This window comes from Capricornis sumatraensis, chromosome 19, assembly GCF_032405125.1.
Source record: "Capricornis sumatraensis isolate serow.1 chromosome 19, serow.2, whole genome shotgun sequence".
Lineage (NCBI taxonomy): Eukaryota > Metazoa > Chordata > Mammalia > Artiodactyla > Bovidae > Capricornis > Capricornis sumatraensis.
The window spans coordinates 27473963-27491315 of NC_091087.1; the positions used below are offsets into that span (position 1 = coordinate 27473963).

At 48.2% G+C, this 17353-nt stretch overlaps 2 protein-coding genes across 3 annotated transcripts; one reads left to right on the forward strand and one right to left on the reverse strand.

Annotated features, from left to right (window-relative positions):
* Positions 1–1432: 1432 nt before the first annotated feature.
* LOC138095333 (etoposide-induced protein 2.4 homolog) lies at positions 1433–2544 on the forward strand. Of its 2 annotated transcripts, XM_068991380.1 has the most exons (2): positions 1433–2142; positions 2255–2431. In XM_068991380.1, the coding sequence occupies exons 1-2, from the start codon at positions 1475–1477 to the stop codon at positions 2370–2372; spliced, it is 786 nt and encodes a 261-aa protein (XP_068847481.1). In that variant the 5' UTR covers positions 1433–1474; the 3' UTR covers positions 2373–2431. The 2 variants fall into 2 exon arrangements, with proteins under 2 accessions (XP_068847481.1, XP_068847480.1); XM_068991379.1 differs by having other exon boundaries at positions 1433–2544.
* A 6551-nt stretch (positions 2545–9095) lies between these two features.
* On the reverse strand, positions 9096–16958 carry RCCD1 (RCC1 domain containing 1). The gene is made up of 9 exons (XM_068991406.1): positions 16861–16958; positions 16060–16149; positions 15276–15496; positions 14808–15192; positions 14505–14626; positions 11995–12093; positions 11157–11327; positions 10500–10529; positions 9096–9985 (listed from the first exon to the last, which is right to left on the reverse strand). The coding sequence occupies exons 3-9, from the start codon at positions 15448–15450 to the stop codon at positions 9834–9836; spliced, it is 1134 nt and encodes a 377-aa protein (XP_068847507.1). The 5' UTR covers positions 15451–15496; positions 16060–16149; positions 16861–16958; the 3' UTR covers positions 9096–9833.
* Positions 16959–17353: the final 395 nt, after the last annotated feature.

Genomic DNA, 17353 nt, shown 5'->3' on the forward strand with positions numbered 1-17353 from the left:
GTACCTGTTGAGTTCATTCTTTTTCATACAGTACCCAGTTGTCTAGCACCATTAGCTGAAAAGCTAAACGTTCTCCCGTAAGTTTCTGTTCCACTGATCTGTCTGTCCTAATGACAGTACTATACGACCCTGTCTTAATTATGAGGATTTATATGAATTCTTAATATCAGGTAATGTTAACTTTCCAACTTTGTGTTTTTAAACATCATTTTGTCTGTTACAGGTCCTTTGCATTTTTGTATGAGTTTTAGGGGAAAAACCTTGTCAATTTCTACAGAGAAATCTGGTAGAATTTTTATTGGCATTGCATTGAACCTGTAGACCAACTTGGGGAGAACTAACAACCCACAAACAAGGCATCTCTCTCCATTTATTTCGGTTTTCTTTAATTTCTCTCAGCAGTATTTTATAGGTCATGTGTACAAATATTTCACATCTTTGTCAGATTTATCCCTAAGTATTTCATATCTGGAGGCTATTGTAAATGGTATCTTTTAATTAGAATTTCTGGTTGCTATTTGGCTACATATATAGTTGATTTTTGTATATTGCTCTTGTATCCTACAACTTGCTAAAAACTCACTTACTAAAAGAAAAATGAGGGAAAAAATATATATTCATTGTGTTGGAGCAAGTCTTTAATGCTTAGCCAGGCCATTCTGACCTAGAGAATTCCATGGACTGTACAGTCCACGGGGTCACAGAGTCAGACACAACTAAGCGACTTTCACTTTCAGGCCATATACAACTGTGCCTTAGCCTTCGGTTCTTGCTGTGTGGAGCCTGAATCCTAGGCAGAAATGAAAATTTAAGTGTTTTCTCAGGCATTTTTGAGCAAATATCCAACCCTGAGCATGTGTTATGCTTTAACTCCCCAACTGATCATTTCACTTGATGTAGAAAAAGAAAGATTCCACAACCTTTCATGATAAAAACTCAATAAAATAGAAAAGGAGACTACTTCCACACAATAAAAGCCATATATGACAAGCCCACAGTGAACATAATACTCAGTTACTTTTGCTTTAAGATTAGAACAAGGCAACGGATGTCCACTTTCAACATTTTTAATCAACATAGTCAGAGCCATTAGGCTATAAAAGAAATAAAAGGCATTCAAACTGGAAAGAAAGAAGTAAAATTATGTTTGCAGGTGAGTGATCTTATATGTAAAAAATCTTAAAGACTACCAAAAAGCTGTTAGAATTAATAAATGACTTCAGCAAAGTAGCAGGATACTAAGTCAATACACAAAAATCAGTTGTGTTGGGTGTGGGCGCAGCCGCCCCGGCCCTGGCAGTGCCCAGGCGGGAGTGTGCGACCCGGTGCGGAGGGGCTCGGAGGAGACGAGCGGGCCCGCAGTGGGCGAGGGACCCGGCCGGAGCCGCGGCGGCGAAGCTGCCGGGTCCTTCATGATGAGAAATCTGGGGACACTTCTCTCCTTTGTGTAGTTGATAGTTTGGGCGGTAAAGAGATGGCTGACAGTGTCAAAACCTTTCTGCAGGATCTTGCCAGGGGAATCAAAGACTCCATCTGGGGAATTTGTACCATCTCAAAGCTAGATGCTCGAATTCAACAAAAGAGAGAGGAGCAGCGTCGAAGAAGGGCAAGCAGTGTCCTGGCTCAGAGGAGAGCCCAGAGCATAGAGAGGAAGCAGGAGAGTGAACCACGTACTGTTAGCAGAATTTTTCAGTGCTGCGCTTGGAATGGTGGAGTTTTCTGGCTCAGTCTCTTGTTTTATCGAGTGTTTATTCCCGTCCTTCAATCAGTGACGGCCCAGATTATTGGTGACCCATCGCTACACGGGGATGTCTGGTCGTGGCTGGAGTTCTTCCTCACATCAATTTTCAGCGCTCTCTGGGTGCTCCCCCTCTTTGTGCTTAGCAAAGTCGTGAACGCGATTTGGTTTCAGGATATAGCTGACCTGGCATTCGAGGTGTCCGGGAGGAAGCCTCACCCGTTTCCTAGTGTCAGCAAAATAATTGCTGACATGCTCTTCAACCTCTTGCTTCAGGCACTCTTCCTTCTCCAGGGGATGTTTGTGAGTCTCTTTCCCATCCATCTTGTTGGCCAGCTGGTTAGCCTCCTGCATATGTCTCTCCTCTACTCACTGTACTGCTTCGAATATCGTTGGTTCAATAACGGAATTGAAATGCACTGGCGGTTGTCAAACATAGAAAGGAATTGGCCTTACTACTTTGGATTTGGTTTGCCCCTGGCCTTCCTCACAGCAATGCAGTCCTCCTACATTGTCAGTGTCTGCCTCTTCTCTATCCTCTTTCCTTTATTCATTATCAGCGCCAATGAAGCAAAGACCCCTGGCAAAGCATACCTTTTCCGGTTGCGCCTCTTCTCCTTGGTGGTTTTCTTAAGCAACAGACTCTTCCACAAGACAGTCTACCTGCAGTCAGCCCTGAGCAGCTCCACTTCTGCAGAAAAATTACCCTCACCGCACCCGTCTCCTGCCAAACTGAAGGCTGCTGTAGGCCGCTGAGTCGGTCACCCGCCATCTGGAGGGGCCGGGTGGGATCGGAAGGATGCTGTGGCAGCTCTTCTCCTGGTTCACCTCCATCCCCTCCCAGGGAAGGCAGGGCCCACCCTGCCAGGGGCCCTGCCCACATTCCCTTCTCTCTGAGGAATCCAGATTTTTGTCTCTGGTGCATGTAAGGCAGAATCTTCCTGCGACCAGTATGGATTTTAAACACTGGTGAGTCTGAAAGGTCCACAGGTGTTGCTGCAGCTCTTTTCTAGCATTTGTGAGCCCCGTGCCTGGACTGATTTGAATACTCTTTCTCCCTGTGCCATTTTCCTTCCATTTTCCCTTTCTGCCTCCCACCGCCCTTGGATGAATGGATTTTTGTAATTTTAGCTGTTGTGTTTTGTGGACCTGTTTTTTGTTTTTCTGTGAAGCACATATATTGGATGTGGGAGGGACAGGAGGCTCCGCTGCTCCTGGTCACTCCCTTTATAGCCATCACTGTCTTGTTTCTTGTAACTCAGGTTAGATTTTGGTCTCTTGCTTCACTGCAAAAAAAAAAAAAGAACAAAAACACAAGCCTGACGACATGGGACAGAAGAAAGACCTCACAGCCAGATCTCCACTGGGTTTGAGGAATGACTTTCTTTTTTCCCCTTGCAGGGGAAAAAGCTTTTTTCACTGGTACATTTAAAGCTCCCCAAAGATAGGGAGGTACCAATTTCGGACAAGTGCCACTGCAACACAGAATGCTCAGAGAACCTGAACTTTTAAACTCTGGAGGTCTGATCTTGACTGTTGGCCACTGCTGGGTCTGTCTGGTGTTTCAAAGGAATATTGGGTGCTGCAAATAGGAACTGAAGGGGTAAACTTATTAAACCCATTAAACCTGTAAAAAAAAAAAAATCAGTTGTATTTCTATACACAGTGAACCATCTGAAAAGGAAATTACAAAAATGATTTAATTTATAATGGCATCAAAAAGACTAAAATACCTGGCAATTAACCAAGGAGGTTAATTGCAGAGTTCCAAAGAATAGCAAGGAGAGAGAAAAAATCCTCCTCAGTGATCAGTGCAAAGAAACAGAGGAAAACAATAGAATGGGAAAGAGTAGAGATCTCTTCAAGAAAATTATAGAGATACCAAGGGAACATTGCATGCAAAGATGGGCTCAATGAAAGACGTAAATGGTAAGGACCTAACAGAAGCAGAAGATATTAAGAAGAGATGGCAAGAATACACAGAACTGTACAAAAAAGATCTTCACCACCCAGATAATCATGATGGTGTGATCACTCTCCTAGAGCCAGACATCCTAGAATGCGAAGTCAAGTGGGCCTTGGGAAGCATCACTACAAACAAATCTAGTGGAGGTGATCAGAATTCGAGTTGAGCTGTTTCAAATCCTAAAAGATGATGTTGTGCAGGTGCTGCATTCAATATGCCAGCAAATCTGGAAAATTCAGCAGTGGCCAGGACTGGAAAAGGTCAGTTTTCATTCCAACACCAGAGAATGCTCAAACTACCGCACAACTGCACTCGTGTCACATGCTAGCAAAGTAATGCTCAACATTCTCCAAGTCAGGCTTCAAAAGTACATCAACTGTGAACTTCCAGATGTTCAAGCTGGATTTAGAAAAGACAGAGGAACCAGAGATCAAATTGCCAACATCTGCTGGATCACTGAAAAAGCAGGAGAGTTCCAGAAAAACACTATTTCTGCTTTATTGACTATGCCAAAGCCTTTGACTGTGGATCACAACAAACTGTGGGAAAATATTCAAGAGATGGGAATACCAGACCATCTTACCTGCCTCTTGAGAAATCTATATGCAGGTCAAGAAGCAACAGTTAGAAATGGACCTGGAACAACAGAAGACTAGTTCCAGATCAGGAAAGGAGTGCATCAAAGCTGTATATTGTCACCCTGCTTATTTAATTATATGCAGAGTACATCATGAGAAATGCTGGATTAGATGAAGCACAAGTTGGAATCAAGACTGCTGGGAGAAATATCAATAACCTCAGATATGCAGATGGCACCACCCTTTCGGCAGAAAGCAAAGAACTAAAGAGCCTCTTGATCAAAGTGAAAGAGGAAAGTGAAAAAGTTGGCTTAAAACTCAACATTCAGAAAACTAAGATCATGGCATCTGGTCCCACCACTTCATGGGAAATAGATGGGGAAACAGTGACAGACTTTATTTTGGGGGGCTCCAAAATCACTACAGATGGTGACTGCAGCCATGAAATTAAAAGACACTTGCTCCTTGGAAAAAAAGCTATGGCCAACCTAGACAACATACTAAAAAGCAGAGACATTACCTTGCCAACAAAGGTCCATCTAGTCGAAGCTATGGTTTTTCCAGTAGTCAATATGGATGTGAGAGTTGGACTATAAAGATAGATGAGTGCTGAAGAATTGATACTGTTGAACTGTGGTGTTGGAGAAGACTCTTGAGAGTTCCCTGGACTGCAAGGAGATCCATCCAGTTCATCCTAAAGGAAATCAGTCCTGAATATTCACTGGAAGGACTGATGCTGAAACTCCAATACTTTGGCCACCTAATGCGATGAACTGACTCATTTGAAAAGACCCTGATGCTGGGAAAGATTGAAGGTGAGAGGAGAAGGGGACGACAGAGGATGAGGTGGTTGGATGGCATCACCGACTTGATGGACCTGAGTTTGAGCTGGCTCCAGGAGTTGGTGATGGACAGGGAGAACTGGCGTGCTGCAGTCCATAGGGTTGCAAAAAATCGGACACGACTGAGCAACTGAACTGAACTGAAGTGACCAAGTAGATGAAAGACATGTATGATGAAAACTGTTAGGTTAGCCAAAAAGCACATTTGAGTTTTTCCATAAGATGATACCAAAAAAAAAAAAACTTTTCGGCCAACCCAGTGCAAAACATTGCTGAAACACATCCCATGATCATGGATTCAGTTCAGTTCAGTCACTCAGTCGTGTCCAACTCTTTGCGACCCCATGAATCGCAGCACGCCAGGCCTCCCTGTCCATCACCAACCCCCGGAGTTCACCCAAACTCATGTGCATCGAGTCGGTGATGCCATCCAGCCATCTCATCCTCTGCTGTCCCCTTCTCCTCCTGCCCCCAATCCTTCCCAGCATCAGGGTCTTTTCCAATGAGTCAACTCTTCTCATGAGGTGGCCAAAGTACTGGAGTTTCAGCTTCAGCATCAGTAAAACTTAATATTGTTAAAATATCAGTAGCACCCAAAGCAATCTGTAGATTCTAGCAATCCCTAAAATCTCAAGAACCTTTATGCAGAAATAGAAAAGCCCTATAACTCATGGGATCTCAAGGAACCCCGAACAGGCAAAACAACTTTGAAAAAGAACAAAACTATAGGACTCACACATCCTAGATTCAAAACCTACTGCAAAGTGATAGTAATCAAGCCAGTGTTGACACAAAAGAGACAAGGCATATAGAGCAAAGGAACAGAATAGAAAGCCTAGAAATAAACCCTTGAATATATAAGCAGATGATTTTTGACAAGGGTGCCAAGGCCATTCATTGGGGAATGGACAGTCTTTTCAACAAATGGTGCTGGGAAAACTGGATATCCACATACAAAAGGAGGAAGTTTGACCCTTACCTGTCACTATATACAAAAATTTAACTCAAGATGGATCAAGGACCTAAATGTAAGACCTAAAAAATTAAATTCTTAGAAAAACATAGGACAAAGCTTCAAGAGACACTGAATTTGGCAATAATTTCTTAGACATGACACCAAAGGCGTAGGCAACAAAAGAAAGTATAGACAAATTGGACTTCATGAAAATTTAAAGCAATGCAGAGGACACAGGTTTGATCCCTGGTCTGGGAACTAAGATCCCACATGTCAGCGGCTAAGCCCATGTGACAAGACAACTGGAGCCCATGCACCGAACTACTCAGCCCAACAACCAATGCAACCAAAACCAAATAGTCACGCAAAAGAGACCCTATCAATAGAGCGAAAAAGCAACCAACAGAATGGGAGAAAATATTTCCAAATCAGTCTGATGAGAGATTAATACCTAGAATATATAGAGAACTCCTAAAACAACACACACACAAAACCTGATTCAAAATGGGCAAAGGACTTGAATAGACATTTCTCTAAAAAAGATATGTAAATGGCCAATAAGCGCATGAAAAGATACTTAATATCACTAATCTTTGGGGAAATAGCAAATCAAAATTACAATGAGATAACCACTTTTTACCCATTAGGATGGCTTGCACTTCCTTGGTGGTCCAATAGTTGAGAATTCACCTACCAACACAGGCGACACAGTTTGACCCCTGGTCTGGGAAGGTTCCACATGCTGCGGAGCAACAGCCCGGTGCCACAACTGCAAGCCCAGCCTCTACAAGAGAAGCCACGGCAGCAAGGAGCCCACACACCGCAACCAGAGTGGCCCCCGCTCACCACAACTAGAGCAAACCCACATACAGCAATGAAGACCCAGCGCAGCCAGAAATACATGAAACATTTTTTTAAAAAAAGCAAAAACGTGTTGGGTAAGGATATGGAGAAATTGGAACCCTTGTGCACTATTTATTGGTGGGATTGTAAAATGTTAAAGCCACTGTGGAAAACAGTAATGTAGGCTCCTCAAAAAAGTAAAAATGGAATTACCATATGACTCAGTGATTCCAGGCAGAGTCTTAAAGAGGTATTTGTAAATCCATGTTTAGAGTAGCATTATTCGCAACAGTTAAAATGTGAAAGCCACCCAAGTGTCCATCAACCAATGACTGGATCAACTGAACGTGTCTATACATACAGTGGAACATTAATAAGGCCTAGAAAGGAAGGAAATTGTGCAGTATGCTACAACATGGATGATCCCTGAGGGCATTATGCTAACTGATAATAAGCCAGTCACAAAAAGACAAATAGTGTTATGATTCCACTTACATTAGGTAGAGCAGTCAAGATCACAAAGAGAGACAAAAGGTATAACGATAGTTGTCAGGGGTTGGGGAGAACGAGGAGTTTTTTTTTTTTTTAATTAATTTTTTTTATTTAATTTTAAAATCTTTAATTCCTACATGTGTTCCCAAACATGAACCCCCCTCCCACCTCCCTCCCCATAACATCTCTGTGGGTCATCCCCATGCACCAGCCCCAAGCATGCTGTATCCTGCGTCAGACATAGACTGGCGATTCAATTCTTACATGATAGTATACATGATAGAATGCCATTCTCCCAAATCATCCCACCCTCTCCCTCTCCGAGTCCAAAAGTTCGTTATACACAGCTGTGTCTTTTTTCCTGTCTTGCATACAGGGTCGTCATTGCTATCTTTCTAAATTCCATATATATGTGTTAGTATACTGTATTGGTGTTTTTCTTTCTGGCTTACTTCACTCTGTATAATCGGCTCCAGTTTCATCCATCTCATCAGAACTGATTCAAATGAATTCTTTTTAACGGCTGAGTAATACTCCATTGTGTACATGTACCAAAGCTTTCTTATTCATTCATCTGCTGATGGACATCTAGGTTGTTTCCATGTCCTGGCTATTATAAACAGTGCTGCGATGAACATTGGGGTACATGTGTCTCTTTCAATTCTGGTTTCCTCGGTGTGTATGCCCAGCAGTGGGATTGCTGGGTCATAAGGTAGTTCTATTTGCAATTTTTTAAGGAATCTCCACACTGTTCTCCATAGTGGCTGTACTAGTTTGCATTCCCACCAACAGTGTAGGAGGGTTCCCTTTTCTCCACACCCTCTCCAGCATTTATTGCTTGCAGATTTTTGGATCGCAGCCATTCTGACTGGTGTGAAGTGGTACCTCATTGTGGTTTTGATTTGCATTTCTCTGATAATGAGTGATGTTGAGCATCTTTTCATGTGTTTGTTAGCCATCCGTATGTCTTCTTTGGAGAAATGTCTATTTAGTTCTTTGGCCCATTTTTTGATTGGGTCGTTTATTTTTCTGGAATTGAGCTGCATAAGTTGCTTGTATATTTTTGCGATTAGTTGTCTGTCAGTTGCTTCATTTGCTATTATTTTCTCCCATTCAGAAGGCTGTCTTTTCACCTTGCGTATATTTTCCTTTGTTGTGCAGAAGCTTTTAATTTTAATTCCCTGCCCCCCGAACAGCGCCCTTCCCAGAACGAGGAGTTATTTAATAGCTGTAGAGTTTCAGACTTAAAAGATGAGGAGAGATGGGACTGGATGGTGTTGATGGCTGCACAGCAGCGTGAGTGTATTCAGTACCACTGAACTGTACACTTAAAAATGGTTAAGATAATACATTTTTTGTTATGTGTGTTTTAACTCAGTAAGAAAAAAGAAATTAGTATCAACAAGAGAATATATAAACTTGAGGTATAATTTATGTAATGGAGTGAAAGTACCACAGATGAATCTTACAGTGCTGATGAAAAAAGACACAAAAGAACATACACAGAATGACCATTTACCTAAAGTTCAAAAGCAGACAAATTTTACTGTATAAAGAGGCATACACGGAATGGTAAGATTCAAAGTGAAAACAGTTCAAATGAATAACAAAAGATGACCTCTAGCAGTTCCGAGTCTTAGCACTACCTCAAAAATCACCTGGGATGGGGCAGCTTGGCAAGAATACTGGGGCATGTTGCCATCCCTTCTCAAGGGAATCTTCCTGACCCAGGGAGGGATTGAACCCAGGTCTCCTGCATTGCAGGCAGATTCTTTACTGTCTTAGCCACTAGGGAAGCCCTTTAAAAATCTACCCACGTCTACGTTCTACACCCTCAAGTTCACGATTTCATCATGTCTATGATGCCGGCCCTGGCTCAGCTGGTAAAGAATCCGCCTGCAATGCAGGAGACCTGGGTTCAGTCCCTGGGTTGGGACGATCCCCTGGAGAAGGGAAAGGCTACCCACTCCAGTATTCCGGCCTAGAGAGTTCCATGGACTGTATAGTCCATGGGGTCCAAAGAGTCCGACATGACTGAGCGACTTTCACTTTCTCTTCAAGATGCGTCTCTAGGCATCCAGTTACAAATCTCCTGGTGTTTCTCTTTTTTTCTGGGAGTGTGGGGCACACAAACCCTGCAGCCTGTGGAATCTTAGTTCCCCGACCAGGGATTGAATCTGCTCCCTCAGCAGTGAAAACGCAGAGTCCTATCCACTGGACCACCAGGGAGTTCCCTCCAGGTGTTTCTAATGAGGGGACAAAGTTGAAGATGCTGCCTGCTCGAAGGTGGAGCAAGAGGGCTGTGACCGGGAGAGGCCTCTGGGTGCTGGCAGTGGTTTTCCTTGCCCTGTGGGGAGTTTCACAGGTGTTGGCTGTATAATTTTCCACTCTACTGTTCTTTTATGCCCTTATCCATAGGTCAGCTCTTCTCTTTCTCCACAGCATACACATAGGTGTTCCAGGGCCCACAGCTCACAGTTCTTACTTGGAGTTGCTTATCTACAAAGTACTCCACACGGCAGGGCCGGTCCAAAGTAGTTGTGTCCTTGTGGCCGAGCTGTCCATATTTACCTAAAGTGAAATGAGCCCCTTTGCCATCCTCTGCTGGGCCCTGTGGCTTCTCCCCTCCAGGAAGGAAAATCAGCCCATCGACCAAAGTGCTGGGCTTAGGCCACCACTCCGCTGCCCCTGCTCTGTGAGTTCAGACCAGCACCATAGAGCCAGGCAAATCGTCCAGGCTCCCCACTCCTAAAGCTCAGATGCCCAGAGATTTTCATTCTACCTTTTTCTCTTCCCAGGGCCAGACCAAAAGAGGTCTCAGAGATGCTGGCGAGATATTCCCTTGGGATACATACTTTTTCAGAAAGGTAGATGGGAAATACTGATACTTCCTGTTTCTCTGAGCTCTGCCCCTCTGAGTGTGCCTAGATTTGTTCCAGAGAAGGGAATAGACGGCTTTTCAGTCCAGCGGTCGTGCTGAGACCCCTGCTTCCACTTCTCTTCACAGCTGTTGTCACTTGCCCGCTACCCGCAGGTCTTTTCCTCCCCTTAGTTTAAGCATCACAAAAGCAAACCCTTTACTTACCCCAGCCCCAGGTGTAGAGCTCCCCCGTCCCTGCAACCGAAAGGACAGTAAAGGGGCTGTTGCCATGCTCTGACAGGGCATGAGTCCAGCTCAGCCTGCTACAACCCACAGCCAGCTCACTGTGGCCGTTGTGCGATTTGCTTGGCAGAGCAACACATATTCTCTCTCCTTTTTTAACAATAGTCACATGTCAGGAAGATCCCCTGGAGAAGGGCATGGCAACCCACTCCTCTGTCCAGAAAATCCCATGGGCAGAGGAGTCTGGCAGGCTAGAGTGTCAAAGAGAGTCGCAAAGAGTCGGACACAGCTGAAACGACTTAGCACACAGCATGCACACAGGCTAGTCACGTTCGGGGTGGTAAAGGATCCAGACTGAACAAGTTCACCTTCCTATATGCCCAACGGCTATGACTCACAGCCAAATCTGGAGTCTCAGGAGCAGGGTTGGGCAGACCCTCCTCCGATGCAAGGCTGGCAAACACTAGCCTCCCCCCAGAACCTTCGGGGCCTGACAGGCTGGGTAGCCTCTGTGAAAGACCCCAGGGAGTGAGGCTGCTAGTCTTTTAAGGGACCACACCCTTTCCTGCAGCCGCCAGCCAGACTGTGCAGAGGGGGCTTCCTGCTCCATCCTGAACCAGCCTACCTGGCCCCACTCACCTGTCAGCACTGCCGTGTGCCGGGATCCGCAGCTGACCTTGACTGCCTCTGAGCCCAGGCTGAGATCCAGTAAAGCTGGGAACGGCTGGACCGCTATGAAGGGGGCAGGGGCTCCATCCTCACCCGCAGAGACTCTCTTCACTTCGGAACCATCTTCATCCAGTCCTGAGGCTTCAGAGAAGCAGTAAGAGTTATGATGATAATGATGGTGAACACTCACTGAGACCTGATCTACACCTCGATCATAAAAAATAATAAACCTCATTTATACACACAATAGCTGAAGCCCCTACTCTAGCTCCAAAGCTGTCGCTTCCAACCCCGAATTCCCTGGGAAGTGCTGGAGCTGACAGGCTTGTGGGGTGTGCCGCAAGGACACTGGCATCAGCCTTGCCATGCTCCCTCTCATAAGGGGTTCAGAGTCCTTCAGCGTGTCCTGGGGACCCAAGGATATCGCATACCCCTTCTGAGCCCTGTAGCTCTCAAGCCAGCCTATGGCCAGGAGGCAGGAATGACAGAAATGTGTGGAAATCAACAACTGACTCTCACCAACAGACTTGTGGTTGCCAAGGAGGAGGGGGTAGGGGAGGGATGGATTGGGAGTTTGGAGTTAGCAGATACAAACTATTATATATAGAATGGAAAATACAATAAGGTCCTAATCTGTAGCACAGGGAACTATACTCAATATCCTGTGATAAACTGTAATGGAAAAATATAAAAAAGAATGTATGTGTAGGTATAACTGAATCATGTGGCCATACAGCACAAGGTAACACAACAGTGCAAATCAATTTGTACTTCAATAAAATAAATTTTTAACAAAATCGACCCTCACCTTCTCCTGCAGTTGTCTTTCCATCTTCTGCCAGGCTCTTAGTGGGTAGGGCCAGCTGCCCTGATTCATTCCAGCCCCAGATATAAATATCTCCTGTCTCTGAGGCAGAGAGAATAGGGTCCCATTAAACAGACTCAGATCACCCCTGGATCCATCCACACTCCCTGTAGGAGTGTGGCTCCTGAGAGACAACGCTTGCCTGCCCCACCCAAGTCAGCCTTCCAGATTAAGTACTTCCCTCGGGGCCCAGCAGCTTCCTTGTCTCAGCAGGACCTTTCCCCCTTAAGTGCTTTCGGTCACCCTATTCTTAAAGGACACCTCTTATTAGGCTTTCCTCTCCAGGGTCACTTTTCCCCTTTGTTGTTAATTCCCAGCTCCCACCTCCAACATGCAATTTGGAAATGAGTCCCTGGAAGTTCCCTAGTATCTTTCTTTCACACCCACTGAGCCCAGGCCCCTTTCTTCAGCCCTACCCATCACTGGTCCTGAAGACTTGTTTTAAAAAATGTGTTTGTTTTTTAAATTGACACAGCATTGATTTAATTGACACAGCATGAAACTTTTGTGTAAGTTTCATGTATACAACATTGCGTGTATTTTGACATTGCGTGTAAGTTTCATGTACACAACATTTTGCGTGTATGTACTACAGTTCGCTTATCACCAAAAGGTCGGTTTCCAACTGTCACCATACAGTTGACCCATTACACCCTCTCCCATCCCCGAAGGCCTCTAGAAGCTCTCAACATTGCTTGCCTCCTCCCACAACACTATATAGTTTGTTGGCTGGAGCAAGAGCCCTAATGCTAAAAATTCACTAACAGTAGTAGCTGGTTTTATCAAGTGTTTAATCCGTGCCAGTGTTTTAAGCACCATATATCCACTCTACTCCAGAGAAACTTGAGCGGTGAGGTGTCCTGCCCAAGATCACAAGCGGCAGACTGATGCTGATGTGAACCTGGGAGGTCTGGTTTGAAGCAGCAGTGCTCCAACCACATGACACTGAGGCCTCAAACTGTTTTTGGACCTTAGTGTGAGACTTCCCATTGCGCTCACTTTCTAGTCCTCTCGTCTCCTTCCTCCTGCCCAGCAGTTCTCAAGCCTGGCTGCCAACCCAGGCCCATTAGAATAGGGAGGGGAGAGTGCAGGCCTAAGTCATTTTTAAAGATCCCGAGTGAAACCATGCCCCACGGAGTTAACAGAAGGTGATAACTAAGGAGAAATTCTTGAACTTTCCTTGGAGAACAGATGAAGAGCACACTATTAAAACTCCTTTGCTTACTGTAAAGTGCCTTCATTAAGTTCACTTTGGTTACTTTTCTATTTTTCCCTTAATTGCATACAGTTTCATATAACCCAGCTGTTTCACAGGAACTTGGAGTCAGCAAAAGCCAGCTGGAGACTAGATGGGACCACTGACCCCAAAACTGGGTCTGTGCACGTGGCCAGTGAGTGGTGTTCTGATATCAGAAGGCTCGAAAACTCCACCCTCAGATCATGCTAATTGCCTCCCCCCCCACCCCCCCGCCGCCTGCGTGGCTTGTGGGATATTAGTTCCCTGATCAGGGATTGAACCCAGCAGTGAAAGCTCCGTGTCCTAACCACTGGACTGCCAGGGAAGTCCCAAAGCACCTCCACTTTGAAATCTACAGAACCATGTTGACTCAGGTATGCCTGCTCATAACACTGATTACCTCACCCTCTTCCCTACCTCCAATCATCTTTCTCCATGCCTAAGACCACCTGGCTTATGCCATAAATAACCCAAACCTTCAAGGTGGCAGATTGGGGGCTTATTCTCCTATCTCCTCGCTTGGCTGCCTTGTGAATAAACTCACTCTTGGCTATCAACCTTGGTGTCTCAGTGTTCGGCTGGCTGCACAACCCGACCTGGTCAGTAACAATATTAAGTAGTGGCCAGAGCCCCTGATGCAGATCCTTGCAAAAATCATCTACCACCAGCCCCACCCGACAGCCTAGCTATCAGCTGCACCTGGATCTCCTGCCAGAGGGGTGAACACAATCTCAAGGGACACTCATTCCCATCCTGGATGACCAGCCAAGGCACCACCAGAGCTCACAATGACCACCATCCTCCTCCGGGTGGGCCTCCCAGTGTCCATCCTGTGCCATGCATTACAGCCACCTAGGCAGCTGCTACCTTTCTTCTCCGTCCTCCTTGTCTCGGCTGCCCCTCACCCCTCCATTCTCCCTTGGGGACCAAAATGACAGCCCTGGATGGAGGCAGATGGATGGGAGGGGTAGTGAGACCAGAAGACGGGAAACAACCGCCAACAGTCCGGATTGTGAGGGTGGTGATGAAGGAGCGGGGTGGGGGGCGGAGGCGCTGAATCTGAGGCATTTGGGAGTCGGGAATGACTGGGCTGATGGATGCGGGATTAGCTTGGAAGGAGGCCTGGCTAGGCCACCCACCAGATGGGGAGAGGAGGAGGAAGGTTTGGCGCCTGCAAGATCCTGAGCTGGTTTTGGAAAAGCCCTAGGTCACGCACCACTCAGGCACACAGAATGCCAGCCACCTGCGGCGATTTCAGCCATGCGTAGGCCCTGCAGCGCCTCCAACAGCCTGGGCTCTGGCTCTGGCTCCAGGGTCCCGTGGCCCAGCTGTCCATGCCTGAGGAAAGGAGGTCCCATCAGCTACAGTCACACCAAGAGGTCTCCTCCCTGTCCTTGCCCAATCACTCCCTCCAGCCACCTGTATGCTGACCTCCCACTCCGAGGTCACATTTACCGACCCATCAACCGCGGCATCCCAGCAAAAGCCCAGCGGGCCCACTTGGCCAAGCCCCACTCACCTGCCCGCGCCCCAGGAGAACACCTGGCCCGCGGCGTCCAGCAACAACGCGTGCTCGGCGCCCAGCTCCAGCCGACGCGCCCGCAGCGTGGGGGCCAGAGGCCGGTAGAAGGGCGGCCGCGGGGTCACGTAGGCGCGAGCGCAGGGCAGCAGCGGCAGCAGCCCCGCCTGGGTCTCATCTCGGTTGGGTCCGTGTTCTGCCTCCTGCACGGCTTGAGACCAGAGGGGCTCCCCGCGCAGCGCCGAAACGGGCGCCCAGGCCTGCAGTTCCGCCCCGGCTCCCGGCCCCGCGCGCAGCAGCACCAGGAGCTCCTCCGACGCCCACGCGTCCGTGTATCCGTCCGCCGCGCCGCCCGCCGCGCCTGACAGCTGCACCCGGCCTCCACCTGCGGGGGGCGGAGAGCGGGCTGGGGACGGAGGGGGCGGCGCGTGCGCCGGGGGCCGGGGCGGGGACGGAGGGGGCGCTCACGGGTCACGAAGGCTGTGTAGCTCCAGCTCGCGCTCACGCGGCAGACGTCGACGCTGCCGCCCGGCGTCCTCACCGGCTCGGGGCTGTGTACCTGGCGCCCGAGCCCCGAGCCCAGCGCCTGCCCGAAGCCGCAGAAGCCGAAGCCGAACCAGGTCCCGCGACGCTCCTCGTCCATGCCCCGCAGCGTCTTTGGCTGGCTGCGACCTGGCTGGAGCGGCCGGCTAGACGGAGGGTTAGGGCAAGAACCCGGAGAGATTGTTCCAGACGAGCCCTTGCCAGACACTGCAGCTGCCTTACGGGTTAAAAGGGGGAAAAGCCACCACAGAGGCACACGACGTGCATTCCATCGACGTTCGCTGAGCGGGCGTCCTTACCAGACTTAGAACGATTAGGAGCTGTGTTAAGTGGGGCCCTTTCCCTGTCCCTCCCTTTTGACTCAAGCATATTCACTGTCCCACAAAGTGGGCACCAGGTAGTTAAATAGCCTCTCCTTTAGGCATCGGACTAGGAAACTGAGTCCTTCCCACTCCAAATTCCCAATGTCAGACACATTATCCCATGTAATCCTGGGAACTAGAATTGTCTCCGTTTGACAGTGGAGACTCAGAGAAACTGACCCTTACACAAGAAGGTAACAGCACCGAGAGGGGCAGAAGGCTGAACTCAAGATACATCATTTCCCACCAGTGAAAGGCAAAGGCAACGCCCTGTAAGGGGCAGGACCGGTTCCAGGGCTCACGTTTGCCTCTGCAGCTAGCAACGCCTCTGTCCTTAGCCAACTCACTTGAGCTCTTCTCAGTCCAGTTCAGTTTCTTCAGTTGTACAAAGCTGGGCAGCAGGGGCGGGTGATGTTTGTACATACCTTGTGGAATTGCTATGAACAGATACAAATAAAGGTTTCACGTGCTGGCACATAGCGCGGTAAGCACACAGTGTCAGCTTGTTAAATCCAGTATTTAAGAGTTGATAAATTTTTTAAATGGTCACTGGGTTTTTAGGGACCTATGTAAACACAGTTTCAACTGGACCTTGTCTACTCATTTATTCATCTCACACGCATTTATCGATCCTTTGTCGTTGTTCAGTCGCTAAGTCATGTCAGACTCTGCGACCCTATGGACCCCATGGACTGCATTGATCCTTATTCTAAGGCAATGAGGAGCACCGCTGACGGCTTTCAAGGCCCTCACGCATAAATGGGGAGACAGAGGCAGAGTCCGGTGACACGGTGTTGCCCCTTTCTGCGTTTAACTCTTTGAAGCCACATCCTGCCTGGGCTCCTACCCCTTTTGGGCCAATCCCAGCCCAAGAAGGCCTCTGACCTTAATCCTGACCCTGTGTCCTCCACCCCCTCAGGCAGCTCGATCCGATGGGCCGTCTAGAGGGAGGAAAGGCCGAGAGGTAGGGCAGCCACCAGGAACCGGTCGACAGCTGGACCACGACTCGGCTGGCAGCCAGGAAGGAAAGGTTTGAAGAGCCGCGCCCTGAGCCAAGCGCCCATTGGCTTCGGAAGCCTCCCCGGGGCCAATCGCCGGAGAGCTGCGTGACCTCCCCGAGCAGGGCGGGCGGCAATGGACGTGCTCACCTGGGTTCGAGCAATTCCGGCCGCGGCCTGTTCAGCCCTAACTCGGTCGAACCGGTCCCGACGCCTCCGCTAGGCCGAGGCGGCCCTGGGCAGGGAGTGGGCCAAATCCCCGGCGGGCGTGGCTCGAAACGGAGGTTGGACCAGATGGTCCCGCCCCCCGCAAGCTCGCACGGGGCCGCGGAGCCCGAATTACAAGCATCTGGGGGACACTCACAAAGAACTAAGGGGTCGGCTATGAGCGACCCCAGGGACGAGTGCTGCCAGTCCTTCTTTTTAGTCTGGGGCGGCAACAGCTCGCTCCCAACTCGCGTGGGTCTGCTGCCCAACATGCCGCAGTCGTACTAGGCGGGCGGCGGGCAGCTTTTACCAGCCATTGGCTCTGGAGTCTGTCACTTACCTCCGTGAGCCAATGAGAGTCAAGCTGGGCTTGGCCCGCAGAGCGGAAGCAGGCGCTCTGGGACCATCCGTCCAGCCAGGTGGGGGTGCATGCGGC